The 20,782-nt window shown below is 42.1% G+C and overlaps 1 protein-coding gene across 1 annotated transcript; it reads left to right on the forward strand.

The window, feature by feature from the left end:
• Positions 1-4,183: 4,183 nt before the first annotated feature.
• On the forward strand, positions 4,184-20,023 carry tmod4 (tropomodulin 4 (muscle)). Its single transcript, XM_070911606.1, has 10 exons — positions 4,184-4,317; positions 11,665-11,841; positions 12,535-12,691; positions 13,698-13,817; positions 17,668-17,760; positions 18,147-18,277; positions 18,632-18,739; positions 18,944-19,087; positions 19,237-19,381; positions 19,590-20,023. The coding sequence occupies exons 2-10, from the start codon at positions 11,740-11,742 to the stop codon at positions 19,610-19,612; spliced, it is 1,023 nt and encodes a 340-aa protein (XP_070767707.1). The 5' UTR covers positions 4,184-4,317; positions 11,665-11,739; the 3' UTR covers positions 19,613-20,023.
• The last annotated feature ends 759 nt before the right edge of the window (positions 20,024-20,782 follow it).

Here is a 20,782-nt window from a genome sequence, read left to right on the forward strand (position 1 = left end):
ATATACATACAATAATATAATGAAAATAAGACAACGTATGTCATGCTGAAGCACTTTGTGATATCCGCTCTAAAAAGGTACTGAAGGTAGCAGGAAGTGTTTCTTCATCGGCAGAGCTGACACACAGTCTGTTTTTTTCTGGGTTGCCACATTTGTTTGTGTTGGTCATACCAGCCAGATTCTGGTTACTCAAACTGTATTCAGTCCATGTGTTTATCGGTTTCTGGTGGCTCAGATAATCTGCCACTCAGTTTTGGCCTTACAGTGCTAAACAGCATTGACGTTCACTTTTTGTTGTACCAATGGCCACTTTTATTTTTATTTTCCTAAAATTTGGTTGGTCCAAAATGTGTAAGGACTGAGCCTCATGCCTTGTCCATCTGTCCATCTGTCCACCTGTCTGTCTGTCTGTGTCTCTCTCTCTCTCTCTTTCACAGTTTTTCGGTCTCAGATCACTAAGCTGGCTCACACCTCCCTGTGTGGTGAGTCATTAACTGGAAACACCTACGCACAACCCATGCGCAACACACACACACACACACACACACACACACACACACACACACACACACATTTTCTGGTAACACTCCAGTGGTCGACCAGTGACTTCTGGAAAATATGAGTACTGATCAAGTTATTTGGACGAACTGTAAACCAGGGAAAAAACACATTAAATTCAGGATGATATTTTGCTTCAATTTTGAGTCAAACTGAAAATGAGAGCAGGAAGAAGCTGACCTTGAGGGGGAACAACATATTTTGTCACAATAACACTTTGATTACACCACTGCTATAAAACAATGGAGATTTTATTGACTTTATTGTCAATAAAGTTCAAAACGTTTCAAGTTTTATTGTAGATGTCATGGACTTTCGACTTCCTTTTAAATTGGATCCAATTTTTTCAAAGATTCCAGATGTGTAAAGCTGAATTACAGGAAGATTTATATGAAATGATCACGTGGTGTCATTTGATGTAATGATGCAGCATCTTGTGTTTGAATGTTTCGCTGAGTGTGAACCTCATTTAGCTCCAGTGAGGTGTTGTGTCAAGCAGATACAGAGGAGGATGTTGTCTTACAGTTTCATAAAATGTAAGTGGAAATTTAAGGGGAAATTAAGAGTTTAAAAGGTCGGTCCACCCAAATAACACATACACAAAAACACTCACAACAATTGGTGTCGGGAAAGGCAGATAGTTTTGGTTTTGTGGTATTTTCCTCAATACAGCTGAGGTGAATTTGGGACTTTTTCTTTGGTAGAAAGTAGTTTCAACAAAAAGTGTCGAGAGTGAGGTCTGGGGGAGTAACCTGGACGTTGTTTTTGGACACATTACTTTTGATATATTTTAAATGAATATGAATTTATATTTGAATTCCATTTTAGATAAAACTATCTGCATGGGATAAGTGGGAATATAAATGGAGGCCATAGCATATGAGTCATATCATTCTTAAGACCCTTTCTGTCCTGGAAGCATCTGCATTCGCATGATTTCCCTTTCCATGTTTTACCGGTTATTCACATGTGAAGGCTGCAGGTGCTATAGATCACATCAGGATGTTAAAAAGGAATGTGCAGACTTGCCAAAACAAAGAAACTGAACACATAAAGTGAGTGTTTACATGACAAAATAAAAGGTACAAACAGTGTGAGAACTTACGCGTTTTTCCATTCACACTCATATGGGAGTATGTGGATTATACCCACAATTAGAAAAGGAAAATGACTGAATGCTGAGCACACCTGTGTTTGTTGTTGTCACCGGTATCTCTATGGTGCTGTGCAAAAAGCATGATACAGAGAGCAGAATGCAGTCAGGCAGCATTGGTGTGACGCTGTAGTCCCACTAAGATGTATGTGAAGCATCTGTATGGAATCAAAGAGATGAATGGCATGTTGTGTGTTGTAATAAGGTTATGGGTTTGGTCAGGGCGTAGTCTGCAACCCTCAGAGTACATACTGTACCTCCTTTAAGTTTGCGCAATCCTCTCTAGTTATTTTATTAATAATTGAATCTGTCACTATCAATTAATAACAAGTTGCAATGATTTTGTTGAATACAATCAGAAGACGTCTAACAGTACCACTTTGGAAATCACCACAACAATAACATTTTCAACAGAATTATAGGTTTATTCACCCAATAATGAGCTCACTGTTGCTCTTTGCATGCCTTGTTTTTCTCTTGCAGCCGTTTGGCTCATTTGTGGCCCATGTGTCCAACACTGGAGGGCATTGTACAGTCAAAACACAGGGTTGCCTGTTTGAAGGCAATGATTTCATAAGAACTTCAGAGCTGCTGTGTTTACATTGTTGGTGTCTATCTGCTGCCATCTGGTGGTGGTAGCGTGGTTTGTGTCGATGAATACAGTTTGGTTAAAAGAACTATTAAAGCATAATGCAGAATTCTTTGAAGTTTAAATGATGGGGAGAATCCTAAACACACCCTTTAAACCATGAAAAAAAGTTTCTCTCTTTATGTCCTTTCCAAAAGTTTATTCAGGGATTACAGGGGAATCACAGTGGAGGCTTTGCTGACGAGAAGTAGTCAATCATCTTCCCTCCAGAGGGGAATTCATTATCGTGCTCTACTTGACAACCGTCCGAATAAGAAACCTGGGAATTCCTGTAAGTCATCGTGTTACGATAACATGATGAGAGAGTTTACGACAAAATGAAAAAAATGTTATGAGAGGGGAACGTGGACATGAATCAATAATAACTGAACCTTCAATGAAAACATAAATGACAAAAGAGGAGAAATAAGAGGAGGGATTTTGAAAGCGAGGTGAAGGTGAAGCGTGAAATGACAAGGAAGTGGTCCGGGAAGACGAAGCAGTGAAAGAAGTGTGGAGAAGAATCTCAGAAAGCAACAACAACAGACAGAATTAGAGAGGAGGCCATCGAGCAGAAAAGAGAGAAAACGAAACCTCTGAGAGGGAAAGAAGAGGTGTGGTGAAAAAGTGAAAAAGCAGGTTTAAGAGAACGGATTTTGACATAAACAAAGAGGAGGATGTGTTTGGTTTGTGTGTAGAGCTAGCTAGTTTCAAACTAGTGATTTACTAAATCAGGTTGCACCATTAGAACTTTAGAAATGTCTTAGTTAGTGAAGACGAAGGAGGTCGAAACTCCTGCAACACTTTCTGCATACAGAACAACTTTACTGTCAGACCGTTGCTGGAGCTTTGACCTCTTCAGACTTTGGCCTTCTCCATGGACAGAAATCCCAACTCTGCTGAAGACAGAAGCAACGTGTAATTTGTTTGCTACAAAACATCTCCACTTAACGTAGGCTACACCAGGCGACGCCTGACGCTGGTGCAACCCAATTAACACATGCAGCAGACGCACGCGGAGCAACATTAGCATTCGTTTGGAGTCATGTTTGTGTTCACATGATGAATGTACGTCTTTAACTCTGGTTTCCACTGTCTTCTCCTTCTGACTTGCTCTTTAGCTGTTCAGTGTCTGAGGATGAACCTTACAGTAAATAAATATATTACTAAGTGGGGCTTTAAAATGTATTTTCTTGGTATGCGTGCAGTCACACAGGATGTCACTGCCACTTGTTTACAATATCCAGTAAAACATCTTTTGTCCATAGATTTCTTGGATATTGACACACAATATTGGCAGTCCCCATGTGAACAGTACGTTAGCATGGGAGTAAAAGTAGCTGAGACTTATAATAATGCTTAATAATAATAATAATATTAAACCTAGTTTCTATAGCACAATCACAAAGTGCTTTACATAAAAGCAAATATTCATGAAATTTACAGTCAAACAACAATTAAATATGATTTAATAAGGTTGAAAGTTGAAATAATTCTGGTAAAATCACTTGAAGAGAAACATCAGAGGAGCAGAGAGTTTGAGAACGAGGCGTCTCACTTCGGAGGTACAACTCAACTCAAACCACTAGATGTCAGCTCGTCTCTCTCTGTGTGGCTGCACTCAGTTTTAAATGAATGACTGATGAGCATGAGTTCATGCCCCACTTCTCCCTCTCTCTCTATATGACTCTCTGCCACCCCCTCCTCTCTCTCTCTCTCTCTCTCTCTCTCACAGCCAAAATAATAAAATGCTGACTTCTCAAAGTGCTGTCCATAAGTATGCCTGTCTCAGCAAAGCAGCCCTGAAGCCTGACACATGAGAGAGAGGGAGGTAGAGAGAGAGAGAGAGAGAGGGAGGTAGAGAGAGAGAGAGAGAGAGAGAGAGAGAGAGGAGGGGGAAAGAAAAAAAGAGAAACAACTTTCTCTGGTTTCCAACTGCTGGCTTGCCGAGGGGCTTCAGCACTGTGCTTCTGTGAAGGTAGGTGTGAGGCTGCTTCCTTCTGTCTCTGTCGCTCTGAGTGTGTTTTTATTTTTGGGGGGGGGGATCCTGCTGGCCTGTTGGGGCGATCACACTTTAATCTTTCTCTGTGGGTTTCTCTGATTTGTGTCTGAGATGGGACAAAGCTGCAGGATGAATTGTAGTTTCTGTGCAGGAGTTTGGGGACTTAATGCTCGACTGGATTTTATTTTATTTGGATGCTGACATGAGTTTTCAGGCTGAAACTCACAACTTGTATCGCTCTGCGGAAGCTTTCTGCAGAGGGTCGGCCGAAAACTGAAATACTGTCGCTCAAATGAAGCTGTCAGTATGGTATGTGGAGGGGTTAAGCCATCCAATAGCTGTCCATCGCTGTGTGGTTAATTCGTCACAGGGGATTTGGAGATGTTGTCTCAGGGGGCCGTAGAGTTTGGAAACCAGGAAGGAGGGTTGAGTTGGCCCTCCGCCTGCACATCCCCTCCAGTTAAGATCCATTAGTGTCTGACATTTGTGTATCTGTCACTTGTCTTTTGGGGACTGATGCCTTAATTGTGATAAAAGATGAAGTGGGGGCCTTGCTCTTCATGGAGATGTGACCTTACTGCAGATTCAGCTCAGTTACAGTTAAAGATGTCTCTCATTGACATACACCACCTGCAGACAAACTATTCCACTTGTTGCCTCTTTACGAGTATCTACATCCATGCTCTGTTCCAAATCGGCTGACTTTTTGTTTACAAAATACTAAATTAATCTTAAACGTCTCTTTTGGAGCAAAACTGATGCAGCCAAGTGGTTCCATGGGCCTCATATATGGAGCCCCCGAGACAGTCTCAAGGAGCAGCCCCAGCCGGGGAGGATTCACGAGGCTGGAAGTAGCTGACTTGTGAAGCTAAAATTAAGCTGAGGGCACATTTGGAATTTTACACTTGGGCGGTAATACGTGGACAAGGCGACCTGCGGATGGTGACAAATCTTCTGAGCTGCCGGTGGCAGAGCGGCAACCTGCAGCCGGGTCGTCTTAAAAAAAACCTTTCCACTTCTGCAACCACTGCACAAAAATAGACCTCTACCCAACAAAAAAACACGAGGAGCAGTTATACTGAGAGAAATTACTTCAAAACGCATTTTCTGCCCCAGTAAAAACAAACGCCCTGGCACAGAAGCAGAGTGTAAATCATTCTGGAGCATTTATGAGTGTATAACCTTTGTCACTGTGAAATCTAAACCCTAGTAATGGTCTTTGACTTATAAAACTCACAGTAACTGCTCACGGCTGCTTGTCTCAATGCAGCACTTTTAACGTACTAAAACTCCTTAATAGATGAGGACAATAAGAAAATGTACAAGCGCACATGCAGCGATAAGAGCCCCTTTTTCCCCCAGATTTCCACCAAACTCTCCTACGAAACCAAGAAGCTCCAGTCAGTGTTCTTGAAATGCCTCCGCGAGTATTTACTGCATCAGACTGAAGCTCAAGCCGTGAAATCTCGGAATACTTTAACTGCTCGTGCACACGCTTGTAGAAACCTGACAGACAAAACTGTAATAATCCGGACAGCTGGAGCAGCTGCTTCGGATCCAGTTGGAGAAAACATTTGCTCCATGAGATTTCTGACATGTTAGCTGTAATGTTTGATGATGGAGGCTGTTACACTTTACACAGTTAAGGCACTGCGTTTCCTGTTTTGGTGTGGCCGGCTCCGGTGGACTGGCAGGTCAGAGTTCACCTTCAACTTTGACCAAATGAATGTGCTCAGTCAATATAACTGTAGTGATGCACCGTGTCTAGAAGTGGATTTATTCTTCTAACGTTGTTTGTCACCATGTTTACTGCGACAAACAAATAACGCGACTATACCTTTAGTCTGTCGCATCAGGACAGGCTCTCTCCCTACAAACCTGCACAGCTGTTTCAGATATTCTGGTTAATTGCACCTGCTCAGGTCGAATGTCCCAGTTCACTCTCTCGTTCACGCGTTCACTACTCCGTATGTAAGTAGTAGTGGGCTACTCTATAGTGGGCAGTAAACTGAGATTTTAGACACTTATTAATCATCAGTTTGCATCACTACTGACTAATTTTCGCATCTATAATATGCAACACATTGTGGGATTGAGAGCAGAGAGTAGAGTACTGGCCACACTACCTTTTTTCCCATTGCAGGAATCTTAGTAGGAATCTTTGAGGGCACTACTGTACATAGTGATTACATGGCAGAGGGTAAAGTGGTGATTTTGGACACAACCCAAGTGTAATCCATCCAGGCCTGATGCAGCAAAACTAACACGAGGTGTCAAGCAAGTCCTGAGAAGAGCTCTGATTAGTAATAAATGAAAACACCTGGTGAAAACAGGTATGGCTGCACCATCGAAGTGTAGGATCACTTTTTGATCCAGTTGGTAAAATCAACGAATGAAGTGAAGCTCAGACATCCAGGTCGTTATTTTGCTAAACACTAAACATGTTGTCCATCTGGCCAAGCTTGACTTGAAGTTCTGGCTTTGTTTTGGACAAAATAAGTGGCTGGATGATGTCATGGATGAATCATTCATTGCAGCCCAAGCTTTACATTTAATAGGCTTATCTCTATTTTTGTACATGCTTTGAACAAACTGACTCTCAGTATTCATTTTGTCCAACTTTGTTTTGAACATGTGTCAGTGACAGAGTGAGCTCTAAGGTTTCCTTTGAATCGAGGCTGTTTGGTTTTCTCCCCCCTTCCCTCCCTTCTCGTGCCTCGTTGTCCTGGATAGTTGTAATCGTTCACATCAGGAGAATGCGAAAACGATTGACTTACTGCTGTAAGTCTTATTACTGTAATGATGACAACTTCTGTTCTGACTTGTTCAGAAGAGTCACACGCAGGCAACATGTCTCTGGATCAGATGTTGTTCCAGGTCAGAACTGAAGAGATGTGACTCCATGAGCTTTAACATTAGACCTGTGTCACAAATCAGACCTGACACAGTCTCAGATGTGGTTTGTGGTTTATTTAAAGATAATATACAGTAGCTGTCATTAATCTGCATTCATGACCAGGCTCAGCTCACGTCAAGACTCTCATAAAGACTGCAGGTGCAGGAGACTTGAACTGGAAAAAGAATCGTCCGGAGCCAGCTGGCAGCGGCAGGTGACAGCCACCACTCCCACTTTGTTTTGGTTCATATAGAAACCCTACTGGGACTGCTGGGGACAGATGCACATTCACAAACGTCCAGTCTGTTTCCAGTGTGGTCAGAGGCTTCCTGGCATGTGGAACGTGCCAAATTAAATGTCAAAACAAATGTAGGGCCTCGCCAGAGCGCCATTTTATGTTATCTGCCAAAGTCCTTTAATATCTCAACTATTTTATATTTTACTGCTGACAACAAATAGTCCCTCAGAATTATATCGTATTGATCTAATGTGGATTTGTTTCTCTGTACAATACTAGAAGAGGAAACTGTTATAAGACCACCAAACCAAAGTCAGTATGGTCTCTTTCTAAAACTGTGCATGTACATGTAATATGTTCTTCAGTTCCTTAACTGGCAGGCTGCTGGTACGCAGTTGTCTGAGCCCTCACTCTTAGCTCAAGTGTCAGAAAACAGCCATGTATTTAACTCAACAATAAGCGAGGCTCAAAGGCTTGACTGCAGGCAAATCACATGAGCCTTGTTTGGATGGAGCCATGGGTCGCATTCACTTCTTAAGTCACAGACTGCTCTCTTCATTAAAGACAGTGAAAACAAACAACCAAAAACAGCGAGAAACTGAATTTTCATGCCAAAATGTCAATAAAATCTCCAGGTTTTCCAGATAATTTCAAAGTCCTCCATACTGACAGGGAACATTATTATTTGTAGTGGAGTATGACCCACTGCCTCAGTCTTCTGCACTAGTTGAACTTCTCTGGATTTTTTCATTTACACAACGGTGTAAAGCCACTCGGCCCGAAACCGTTTAATAAATTAATCCAATTTAGAATCTTAGCGTGATAAACAACCATGTCCTCATAAACCGGCGTTATAAAAACACACAGATTATACTAGTACACCATCAAATCGTTTCTGGGTAATATTATAATCATGAAGGTTATGTAAAGAGTTTTTTTAGCTTGAAGGTGGTGAAGGCAACTGTAGTAAAACCTTTTATCTGGGATCCAGAATGAGTCGAGGTAGATTCATCCTCCTCCCGGTCCTTTGAGCTGCAGCCTCCTTCCCCTCATCCTTTAAACCTCCTCCATCTTCCTCAACACTCGGCTGCGCGATCTGATGTTTGTGTCATTGGCTTTACGCATTAGAGCCTCACAGCGTCGAGGAGGAGCTGGCAGGAGCATTTCTAACAGCTGCTTTTGTGGTTTTAAGTATAGAAAGAAGATTTTGCAGCGCTTGCATGCTCTTGTCATGTCTCTGCCAAGCTTTGCATGTCTATGATTTATATAAGTTGGTCGACTGTTTGAACTGCATTGGTAAAGGAGCCATGACAGTAATTCAGATGTTACTGCTTGTGTGATTTAAGATGTTTAATTTAGAAATTGTTAAAATCTGACTGAATCCTTTTCCTGCATTTTCTGTCCATCTATTCTAAATGGCTGCAGTATCTACATTTGTGCTGGACAGGAAAAGTGGCAAAAGTTGAGCCTCTCATTATTTAAACCAAAATAAAACAATTCACATCCCAACTGAGTCTCAGAGCCTCATGGCAGCTGTATTTGTTGAATTCTAACAAAGTCATTGTTATGTTGTCTTGGTTAAAATACCAAAAACATAAAAAGTGAATGAGAAAAAAAGGTGAAAATTTCACAATAAAGCTTCTCTACATTTTAGGCCCAGAGAAAAATACACACACACACACACACACACACACACACACACACACACACACACACACACACACACACATCAAGTTGTCTTTCTTTGATTCATGGCAGGTATTGCTTCATCAGCCATATGGTGTGTATCCATGTGGGTACAGACAGCCACAAGAAGTGTGTAATCTGAGTTTATGTGTGTGTGTGTGTGTGTGTGTGTGTGTGTGTGTGTGTCCTCTCTAATAAAGTGTAATCTGATCAGTGACTCCAACCAAACAGGCGTTACCTTGAGAGGAACAAGGTTATGGCCACATAGTTTGTGTGTCAGTGGAGCAAAGCAACTGCTGCATACACAGCACAGAATAGAATAGAATAGATATCTTCAGGTGACCTCCTGGAGTAAATATGGACAGAAGTGTCGTTCCACGTCCAACCTGATCATCATGCTCTACTGTGTTAAGTCCTTGACTTTGAACAGGAACTTGATCCATTGACACCACAAACTCACCGAGTTACACAAACAAACAAAGTTATCTTGATTCAGTTCTACAGTCAGTTCTGTATTAAAAGAGCTGCAGAAGAATTCACTTGACCCTGGCAGAAATGTGAGGTCAATACCAGTAACTCATCCAGAAAGGTCTGGTTTTAAACAACAGCATGCAAGTATGCAACATCATTTAAACAATAGGTTTGTTAGCTCTTTTGTTTTCTAAGCCGTACATGCAAATTAACTTAATTTGAATGGAAAATTTCAAACAAAACTTCTGACTCACATTCGGTCAGTGGAAAAAACGTTTCATGAATTTCAGTCCTATTGACCCTACAGATCTTATTTGATGTGTATGTTCATATACCTTTACTTTAGCGTGCACAATCATTGGAATAGCCCAAAGTAAATTCTATTGCTGTGTCCATTTTCCCTTTAAAGTCCAGCTGAAATTAGATTGCATGTTGTTTTTCTGCTGAGACAGAAATGACGTGTCCTTCGCTCTCATTTGAGAAAAAAGAAATCAGTAACCAAAGGAAATGTATATTGAATGTTTTGGTTTCATTTCAACAACTGCAGCCCACATTAGTCTCCAGGTCTTGTGTTGCATGTCAGCGTGCAGAACGAGCTGCGAAACACACTGGAAAAGTGCACTGTTACCATCAGTTTGCAGGCTCGTTGGCTAGTTAGCTGGAGAGATGTAGCAATCTTTAAAAACGTACCTGCAAAAGTCAAAATGGATCCGTTTAGATGCTGAATGTTGTGGTCCTGTTTCGTTATCATCACTGCTGTAGTTTGTTTACATTGTGTTTCTGTGCCCCCGCCGGCTGATTTCTGATACATGTATCTCAAAAGACTTTTTTTTCCTTTTAATATTAAAAAATATTAACAATAAATACATTAAAAACACTTTGAGATCATTTGGGCTGCAAAAAGGCCCGATTTCAGTTGGACTTTAACATTACAGCATTTAGCACAGCAGTGTATTACCATTTCATGAAAGTTGATAATACTAAATATCCCTTTAATTAATCCCTGAGCATAAATGCGATTATATTCTTCAGAAAGCCGCCTGCTGTAGAATACTTGAACCATTGTTGCCATCACAGATGTTAATGGTTTCTGACATTATACAAGAAGACTGGCTGAATGAAACCACACTCTGTGACCTGGACTGTAGTGGGTTTCCTTCTCTGGCCAAGTTGGGATGAAATTTGGCCTGAAAATGAAAACATTGGCCCTCACAAACCTGACAGCAGCATTACTCATACTTTGATCCATACTTTGAGTTATCGTTGTGGTATGTCCTGGTTTGCTGTGTGCTTTGAACTTGATGCTCTTTGCTGTATCAGAGAGCGTTTGTCGTTGCGTCTGTGCCTCTTCATCACCGGGTGCAGATATGTTCGGGTGTGTCCACTACTGTACGGACGAGTGTCCATCAATGATAAATAAGGGATTGCACTTTCCACCCCTCTCCTCTCTCCATTCTGCTATTCTTAGTGTCGGTGTGGTGAGCTAAGGGTTTAGAGTTACAAAGACTTTCTCTCTCTCTCTCTTACTTTCTTCGCTTCTCTACCGCTTTGCCTTTCACACTGCGGGCCATCAGTGGGTGGTTATTCACCTCTTGTGTTTTTTAAGGTGAAAATGAAGCTTATGTAAGCGTGTGACCTGGAGGCTGCTGCAGCATATTTATACAGACTCTGCCCTCCTGAGTATTGCAGATTTATTATTGGAAATGCATCTATTATTATCATCCTCACATTATTGAGGCACTCCAGATAGGCGAGCCGATAAGCTCAATGAAGATCATGAAACCGTTTGGCAAGGACAGTGGTTTGCAAAATGCAGGCAGGGGACCCCCTGGAGCCCTGACAGAGTGAATTATAGTTTTGTAAAATAGTTTGAAAAACCGGGGGGCACCCTGGTGTCCTCAGGGGGGGGGGGCTGAGGTGCCAACCATGAGCTGAAATGTCTCCAGTTCACGTCAACACCAAAGACACCAAAAGACAAACCTCACTGTGATTCAACCCTCCCCTCTCTCCCCTCTCCTCCCTTCTCTCACAGTGCCCTCTCGCCCAGGGGTGTGCAGCGGTGTATATGCGTGAGTGTGTGTGTGTGTGAGCCGGAGCCTCAGGAGCCATGTCAGACCCCAGGGACATCGACGAGGATGCCATCCTCAAGGGCCTCAGCGCCGAGGAGCTGAATCAGCTGGAGTATGAGCTGCAGGAGATGGACCCTGAGGTACGGGGAAGCGCTTGATTTGTCTTAACCTGCCAGGCGGTTGGCTTCTGATCACTTTGTCCAATGCCACAAAGCCTTGGTGGCCAGATCTGGTGACTGAGGTCACACACAAGTCCTGCAGGCATTTGTTCCCCCGGGTGGTAAATCAGTCCGGTCTCTATCTGCCTCACTTCAGGTGTAGCTCGTAAACTGTCATCAAAACAAAAACCTGCAGGACACAGGGCATCAATGATGGGAGGCGCATTCAGCTCCACTTTATTGTCTTTCCTTCAGTGATTAAATCAGTTACACACAAGAAGTGAGCAGCAAGAGAAGGAGGGCAAAATATCAATTAAAGTATGAAATCAAGCGGCCGCTCAGAAGAAGCAGTAAAAGCAAGTGTTGCCACAACAAACTTTCCCACATTGAAATAATAAAAGAAAATGCTTCAGGCCTTTATTTCTTTTGCACCTGACTTATGCACAGTGCTCTCCATTGTGGGAAACATTTAATGCCTTGTGGTTATTGGTGCATCAAGCAAATTAAAGTTCCACTCAATAATTAAAGGAGGAGAGTTGGAATGTACCACCTGGCTGTAGCAGATCATTTGATATGGTTGATATGAACGTCGAGGATTCATGCAGTTTCTACTCCCTCAGTCCATCCAGGCACTGAAATAACATCAACATAACATCTGACCCCTTGCTCTCCCAGAATGCCATGCTGCCTGCTGGCTTTCGGCAGCGTGACCAGACGAAGAAGAGCCCAACGGGTCCATATGACCGTGACGCCCTGCAGCAGCACTTGGAGAAGCAGGCCCTGGAGCACGCGGACAGGGAGGACCTGGTGCCCTTCACTGGGGAGAAGAAAGGTAGGGGAGCAGGCGTCCTGTCTGAGGAACTGTGGGGAAAATATTACATTTAATTCATCTAATGTTTATGTAACAACATAAATTAGGGATCTAACAGGGACGCGTGCGACATCTCCAACAGTCATCTGGCATCAGAGGGTTTCCTATCTTTCTATCTTCTCGTTGGTTTGATCTGATATAAAACATCACTGACCAGACAGAAGGATATATATAGTAGTATAGACATATAGTGGACATATAGCATGGTTACAAAAGCTCTAAACATCTTCACACACAGTTCATGCAAAGACCTAAATCTCCGTAGACCTTTTTATTCTCTGCGATGCACCACTGCACAGCAGCTCAGGCTCTTAGCTTCAGGTCTGTGTGGGGTTTTTGCAGCTCACTGAGTTTTGGGGCCATTTCCATCATAGTCCCACAGGCTGACGTGTCCGGACCGACACCAGGAAATAATTGTACTGTAGTTCCTGAGCAACTCATTTAATAAATAGGAACCAGTAACACGACCAGGCATTTCTATGTCCTGTCTAAAATTTGTTTTTCTTGTGATTCACGAGAAAAGCACAAAGAAAAGGATGAGAAAGCACAATCCAGGCTCCAGTGGAAAACAGAGTTTATTAGAGCTGGTCCGCAAATCCGTGATAAGCCCTGGCTTACTCGTGTTTTGGGAAACATGATCCGAACAGAGCTTTTACCAAAACAGAGACAAATTTACGGTTTTAAACATTCAGACCGAAGAAACCCCATTAAGATAAAAAAAAAAGGAAAAGACATTGGGAAATGTGGTTTGCAGACTGATGCATAAATACACACACAACACAACACAACACAACACAACATCACTGTCTGAGTCATGCTCATTTCTTTCCATCTCTTTCTTTCTCTCTTCCTACTTTACTCCACATGATTCGCTTCTTTCTGTCTGCCATCTATTTTTAAAACTTTGATTGACCTTTTTTCTCTGGTTTCATCTCTGAACTCACCTATTCTTTCTTTCTCTCTCCAGGAACGGCCTTCGTGCCCAAGAAAGCAGCGGAGATCCCTGAGCATGAGCAGGTGATGCTGGAGCCGGAGCTGGAGGAGGCTCTGAAGAACGCCACTGACGCAGAGATGTGTGATATTGCAGGTTAGACAAACACTATTATCATTACTATGATTAGTAGGAGGCAGACCTCGCAGATCTATTCACTTTTTATTGATTGGTGGTTCCCAAACTGATGGGTGCACATGACCGGGGAGAAGATGTACAGCTGAATGAACAGATAACACATGTTTAGGTAATGACTAAATGAATTGCTCCATCATTGCTCCATCATTAATGGTATTAGTCCCTGTGCTTTTTCTGCTATGACAAGTCAGAATGTAGGTGTGCAAATCTGATTCGTTTGGGAACGATAAAGAACAAAAGTTGTTTGTTTGCACAACATAAAATTGAAAAGAAACTTGCAGTTTATGTTCTTGATACTGTTATTTCAATTAAGCTGTATTTGTCTTAGTAGTTTCCCCAACATTATTATTTATTATTATCTTAAAATGCAATCATGTGTCAAGGGAGGCGTGACGTTCTTCTCAGCTTCTGAATGGGGACAGAAAACAAGTTTGTGAATCACTGATCTAACAATAATCTGAGAGACAACAAACCAGTATCTCACCTACACAACTGAAACTTTAGCTCATTTAAAGGGAACGCAGTCATTCGTAATGATGTCAGTTACATGTGTGTTTCCTGCTACGACATGTTGGTTGTGAAAAAGGTCTCTTCTTCCTATGATGTCATCTGTTTGTCCTCGTGCTGTTTCCCAGCAGCAGCTGCTTATTAAGACATACAGCACAGTGTGACCTCAGTGTTTCATCGCAGTGGCTCTGACCCACATAGTTCGATTATACAGACCCAGTTATCTCTCTACTGTTAGCTTCATATTGTTCCCCCCCAACACCGAGACAGCTCAGTGGTTCCAGGCTTACAGACATGGCCAGACATGCGATGGGGTCCAATTCTCCACGCTCAGCAACACAAAAATAAATAAGCCTGGCCTCAGGCCACCGAAGGAAGGGTGGAGTGGACATGGGGATGGTAGAAGCAAAGATACTTTATCTGTCTAAAACAGACCAGTGGGAAGCCACTGTGTTCACAGATAGACAAGACACAGTTCATGTTTCCTGATGCTCAAAATCATTTAGTACATACTGAAGCTTAGAATCAACAGTGCAATGTGAGGAGGTTTAGCCATTTAACTAAATCTGACACAATTATATCTTATTACTAAGCCAACTTTGCATTAGTTACGGCACACATGCAGTTTACAAAATGATAATGAGGATAAATGTACCACTCAAAATTCCTTGTAATTTTTCAAACAATGCATCCAATGAATATTTTGCCGTCTGAAATGTCAGCTGTCTTTGGCAAAATGTTATCAGTTGTAGATAGCTAGCTAATTATGCTAGCATTAACGAGCGCTCCATGAGTTGGTTGAAAACGTCATCTCTGGTTGACTTAATAATATTTCTTGTTTGAGAATGAGAATATTGTAAAAGTGCAAATATGCACTTGAGGCTAGACTGAGGCTAAAGCTGCATGTCCTCGGCAAAAGCCATGCAGAAGACATGTAAGATCAGACAGTTTTTTCATTCTAACATACCCTTCTTGCAGAACGTTTACACTTTCACTTTGAACGTTACAAGAGAAAAAGCTTTTGGAATGAGGACTAACGTGTGTTTGGCAAATGTTACGCTACCTCGGGTAACATTCATTGGAGTGTAAACTTCCCTAAATCCAATAAAGAGCAGGACAGAGCTGCTAACGTTAGCCTAAACTCTGATAGTATTGAGGAATGGCTTTCACAAAAAAAGACACCCTCCAAGCGTTCGAGTATCGCTCTTTCTACAGACCCGTGCAGTTTGGCATGTGGAGAAATCTGAAGCTTGACAGGCCCGCCTCGCCTCGTGCATTGTCCCTGATAAATAACTCAATTAAGATGTAGGGCAAGATTTCTGGACCCGGATCAGGTACGACAGAGAAGAGCTGCATAGTGAAGTAAAAAGATTATAAGACTAGCTTTAACAAACTAATCCTATATCAGTGGATACTTCAAAGTGCGTAAAGGACTCCTGTAACTTTCCCTCATAAATTACAAAAGCCTAATATTCCTCTACATATAAGCCTCTACATATCTATGAGTGGTATGCTGAATAAATGTTAGATGACTTTAGAAATTGAATCATAAAACCTGTTTTCTTTATTGAGTGCGATCCTTTGAAACCCTGGAAACCCAGCCAAACAGGCAGGCAGACATCCGGAAAGGCAGCGCAGGAGAGCCTGTTTGTCCGGCTCCATCAGCCTGTCAGAGAGACCGCCGTTTTAACCCTGGATAGAGTCCAGATGAGGATTAAAGCTCAGTTAGCCTCTGTCAGTCTTTTGTTTGGGCTTTTTGGCAGACAGAATAAAAGGGGATGAATAGCTTGGCCGACCCGCTTCGTGAGCTCAGAGCGAGAACAAGTCCAACAAGTCACTCTGGTGACTTCATTTTCACGTTTCATTTAACACGTTGCTATCTTGAGCTTTTTAGTTATCTGCTGTCTAGTTTGTGCTGTAAAGCTACCGTGGGTTATTCTCAGGGCCAAACCGGATGACATGGGGGTGGTCAGTAACGCCCCAACCCCCACCCCCGAGCAGGCAGCTGTCTCCCTGGCCTCCCTCTCCTCACAAGGCCCTTCCCATGGTTCCCCACACCGGGTCAGGAGGCTGGTGGGTGGGAAGGTGGAGTTAGGGTGGAGGGAAGGGGAGAGGGGCGGGGGGTTGCTGTCACAGCAGTTGGCGTGTGACACAGTTTGGCAGGTTACAACAAGAGCAAGAAAAGAAGCAGCAGGTCTGCCCCCTCCTGGTCATAAACAGTAACAACAGGAGAAAAACCTTCTGTTCAGTGAAGGTGGAAGATATTCAATTTTATATGTCATTCATTCAAGTTGATCTAGTGCTAGATGCTAGTGTTGATCCGTATCTGCTGGATGTGTAAATAGGTGCTCATTTGCTAACACGTTCGCCATAATATGTCAGTGTTGTGTTTACAGCTTGTTGTGCTGCTGTTAGGGGGCCAAAGAAAACCCAGTTATTGCAGGCTTAAGTACATTGTGTTGATAATAATCTTCTGTTACTTGCATAACATTTTAAATACTGAACTTTTACTTGCAATTGAGTATTTTTACACCAAGGTATTGCTACTTTTACTTTGGCAAAGGGGTACCTCTTCCACCATGGCTGATAGTTAGATTTTTTTCAGCATCGACTTTTTAGGGGAAATTATGAAGTAATTTGACTTTCTGCTCTCTTGGTTCAGATGTCACATACTGTAGAAGTCATATTCTACCTATTTATAAATAGAGCCAGACGTAAGAAATAGTTCTGCATCATATGTAATGAAAACGCACCAAGAATGTACAGACAGTCTCCAAGCCTTCATTTTTCCCAGCTCACTCTCTTTGGACCAAACGCCAAACTTTATATCTGATCACATCACAACACTGACTCTTCATAAATAAAGATTGGATGTCCGAGACTCTAGCAGTATACTCCTTCCCTAAAATATGTGTGGTCTGTTAACACTGACTCAATAACAGTGAGAAAGTTAGAGGCCCACCCCCTCGCCCTGAAACTTTGTATAAATGTGTGCTATCATTACTTCCTCTGGGCCCCTGGAGAAGCCACTGACTGAGTTTCGTGCTCAGCTCAGACAACAATATCTTTATCTCATCAAAACAGACGCACATGAGACAAGGGACCCCCTAACTGGGCCTGTTTCTGTTTTGGTCCAAATCAGAAATATGCTATTTGCAAACGCAGCAATGTACATGGACAGCACAGGCTGTAACAACAAACGTGACAAAAGCACAATCCAGGACATACAGTATGAGTTCATTCAAATATCATAGATATTTTATCTTGTATTCATAGTGGCTGTTTTCCTGTACTTGTACAGCTATCCTGGGAATGTACACGCTGATGAGCAACAAGCAGTACTACGATGCTCTGGGCACCACAGGCACGATCGCCAACACAGAGGGCATCAACAGTACGTATGACATCATTTCATATTCAACTATTTTACCTTTTTTTTTTTAATTGGTAAAGATATTTTAGAAACTAATATTAAAGGTCAAGTTGAAAAATAAGCATATTCCTAATCTTCAGTCTTCTTTTGATGACATATTTCCTTATTTCAATTCGTTTTGCTTTAAGACTTTGTTTCCTTGAAGCAAACGTCTAAATATAACACTGATGCATTTGAGAAGTTCTATTCCTCAAACTAAGGTATCATAAACAGCATTGTTTGAAGGATATTTTCTTACTTCACAGATCTGCAGACCCGTTACAATCCATGACGAGATAGTTGTACTGTATAGTGAATGTGACATACGGCGCTCTGTAGCCTTAGCTGTGATGTTGTGTCACCTACAGGCGTAGTGAAAGCAGATCCATTCAAGATCTTCCCCGATGAGCCGCCCAACACCACCAATGTGGAGGAAACCCTGGAGAGAATCCACAACAACGACAGCAGCCTGACTGAAGTCAACCTCAACAACATCAAGGTCAGCTGAACGGAAAAAAAACAGTGGTGTTAACATCATGTTGATTGCTTCAATTAATCAGAAACACAAATATCAGCTTCTGCATCCAAGAGAGTCAAGCAGCTGAACTTCAGATCTCTTTCCAAACCTACAGTTTTACTTGTTGCTCTTCACAGTCTCTCTGAAAGTGACTCTCTTCCATGTTCAATGAAAATTCGACCCCAGATGATTTTTCCTACTAACTTACTTACTAAACATTCATAGTTCAGCTCAAATGAGCTGCTGTATTGATCAGTTGGACTGTAAATCCTCAGCAGGACTTGGTTGAGAAGCAAAGCTCGTAAAGGTGACCTTTGTGGTCTGTCTGTGCCGCAGGACATTCCCATCCCAACACTGAAAGAGATCTTTGAGGCGATGAAGGGAAACTCTCACGTGGAGTTTCTGAGCATCGCTGCGACCCGAAGCAACGACCCTGTGGCCTACGTGAGTACAACACGAAATGACACTGATCTTTTATTGCAGCAGGACAGCTGACAAATGTGTTTTCTGTTTTCTAGTTTCGGTTTTAATTTCTTTGATATGGAAAAACGGTACATATGTTTTCCAAAAGGTCACAAAGCAGGAGTTTAGCAGGTATGAACGTTATCATTTTTTAAAATTGTGTGTGTGTGTGTGTGTGTGTACCAGGCATGTGCTGAGATGCTGCAGGAGAACACCAGCTTGCAGAGTCTTAATATCGAGTCCAACTTCATCACTGGAGACGGCATGATGGCCATCATCAAAGCTATGGCTAACAACGCCACACTGGTCGAGTTCAAGATCGACAACCAGGTCTGGATGCTCTGTAGATCTCACCACAGTGACACCTAAGTAACAAATCAGATTGAATGTGCTTTGAGAGTTTTGAGAGCCAGCGTCACTTCCCTGAAACGGTTGAGATCTGTTTGAATGAGCTTCTTCTGCTCTTCTCTCCGAAACAGAGGCAGAAGTTGGGAGACTCGGTTGAGATGGAGATCGCCTCCATGTTGGAGAACAACTCCAGCATCCTTAAATTTGGCTACCACTTCACCCAGCAGGGTCCCCGCGCCAGAGCTGCCATGGCCATCACACGAAACAACGACATGAGTGAGAAACGCTCTGACCGCATGCTCAGAAAATCAGTCTAAATGTCCAAACATAGAGTGGCGGCCATTTTGAGCCATTGATATGTGAAAATACCAGCTGTCATTATAAGATTAGGGCTAATAAAAGGTATTTTGAGCCACCGTCTTTTTGACTGATTACTGTTATTTTGTGTCATATCTTTCTAATCTCATCTGTCTTCTCTCTGCAGTTCGGCAGCAGAGATTAAGATGAAAGCAACAAGGAGCAAACAGAAGAACGGCCACTTCAGCCCCTTGGAGCCTGCAAACAGACTGCCGACCGACAGCCTCCTGCCAGCTTTCTCTACGCAGTGCCACAGAACTCAAGGAATCCTCCCAAATTAAGCTGGGTCGTGGCGCATGGTGCAACCCGCCTAACATCCATGTCCGATCATTTCATTTCATTTACCGCAGCCAGCTTTTTGTAGACTGCTGAATTCATCATAAAGGCATGTATAGGTCACAAGCAAAATGTGAAGTGTCTTTTTTTTTGTGCTTTTAGTTTGAGCATCGCCAACATCATCCCAAACAAAAGTTTAACTCTTTATCTCTTTTCATTCATGAAAACATATTCAATGTGGTGCTATCTGTGGGAAGAAAACAAACTGTAAATACTTTAAATAAAAAGATATATTCAAGTATTTTTTGTAAATGTTTGGCAAGTTTAATTTTATTTTTTCTTCACCTTATCTGGACATGAGTATATTGCATATATGAATATTATTCTCAATAAATATTGGTTTAAATGCACCAAAGTTACATAGCACATAGTTTGGTGCATTCAAGTATCTTCAGCTGTCATATTAATCTGTATTCGATCAGGGGTTACTGGACATACATGATGTGACAGACTCAACAGGTCCATTATTTACAAAATAATAACATTATCGATGTCCATAATCTATGTTGAACTTTGAGTGATAATATCCCCCCAAAGATTGACATATACTGCAGCATTTTAGGGATGAACCCTTCATGTAAAGAATCACAGAGCTTTGATCCCTTAAAGTCTCTCCTGATCCTCTGACTTCCCTCAAGCACCTGAGCTATTTTTACCCCACAAAGCCTGATGGAACCGTAACCTAGTCCACTAGGCTTGAGTTACCTTGTTCCAAATACACACAGAGATTTATGAACAGAAACAGCTGCTAACCTCTGAGGATTTTGACAGCATTGCTGGGGTTCCTGCACCGCCTCCCCGCAGTTCTTTAACCTATTTTCTCATTTCCTTAAAGTGCTCTGACTTAATGTCAAGTTTGACAAGACCGCCTAGGCAGAAAACTAATTTTTAGACTTTCAAAAGGTCACATTTTTAAAGTCACGCAGGCTTCACTGACATTTGGCATCTTAAAATGATTTAAAGTCAGCGTCGCCTCGTCACAGT

The sequence above is a fragment of the Enoplosus armatus genome, chromosome 9, assembly GCF_043641665.1.
Source record: "Enoplosus armatus isolate fEnoArm2 chromosome 9, fEnoArm2.hap1, whole genome shotgun sequence".
Lineage (NCBI taxonomy): Eukaryota > Metazoa > Chordata > Actinopteri > Centrarchiformes > Enoplosidae > Enoplosus > Enoplosus armatus.

Excerpts from the sequence above, each read along its gene's own strand:
- tmod4 (XM_070911606.1), top strand. The coding sequence starts at position 11,740 with ATGTCAGACCCCAGGGACATCGACGAGGATGCCATCCTCAAGGGCCTC. Across the intron at positions 12,692-13,697 it reads CTTCACTGGGGAGAAGAAAG|GAACGGCCTTCGTGCCCAAG; the intron begins GTAGGGGAGCAG and ends TTCTCTCTCCAG. Across the intron at positions 19,382-19,589 it reads CACACGAAACAACGACATGA|TTCGGCAGCAGAGATTAAGA; the intron begins GTGAGAAACGCT and ends TTCTCTCTGCAG.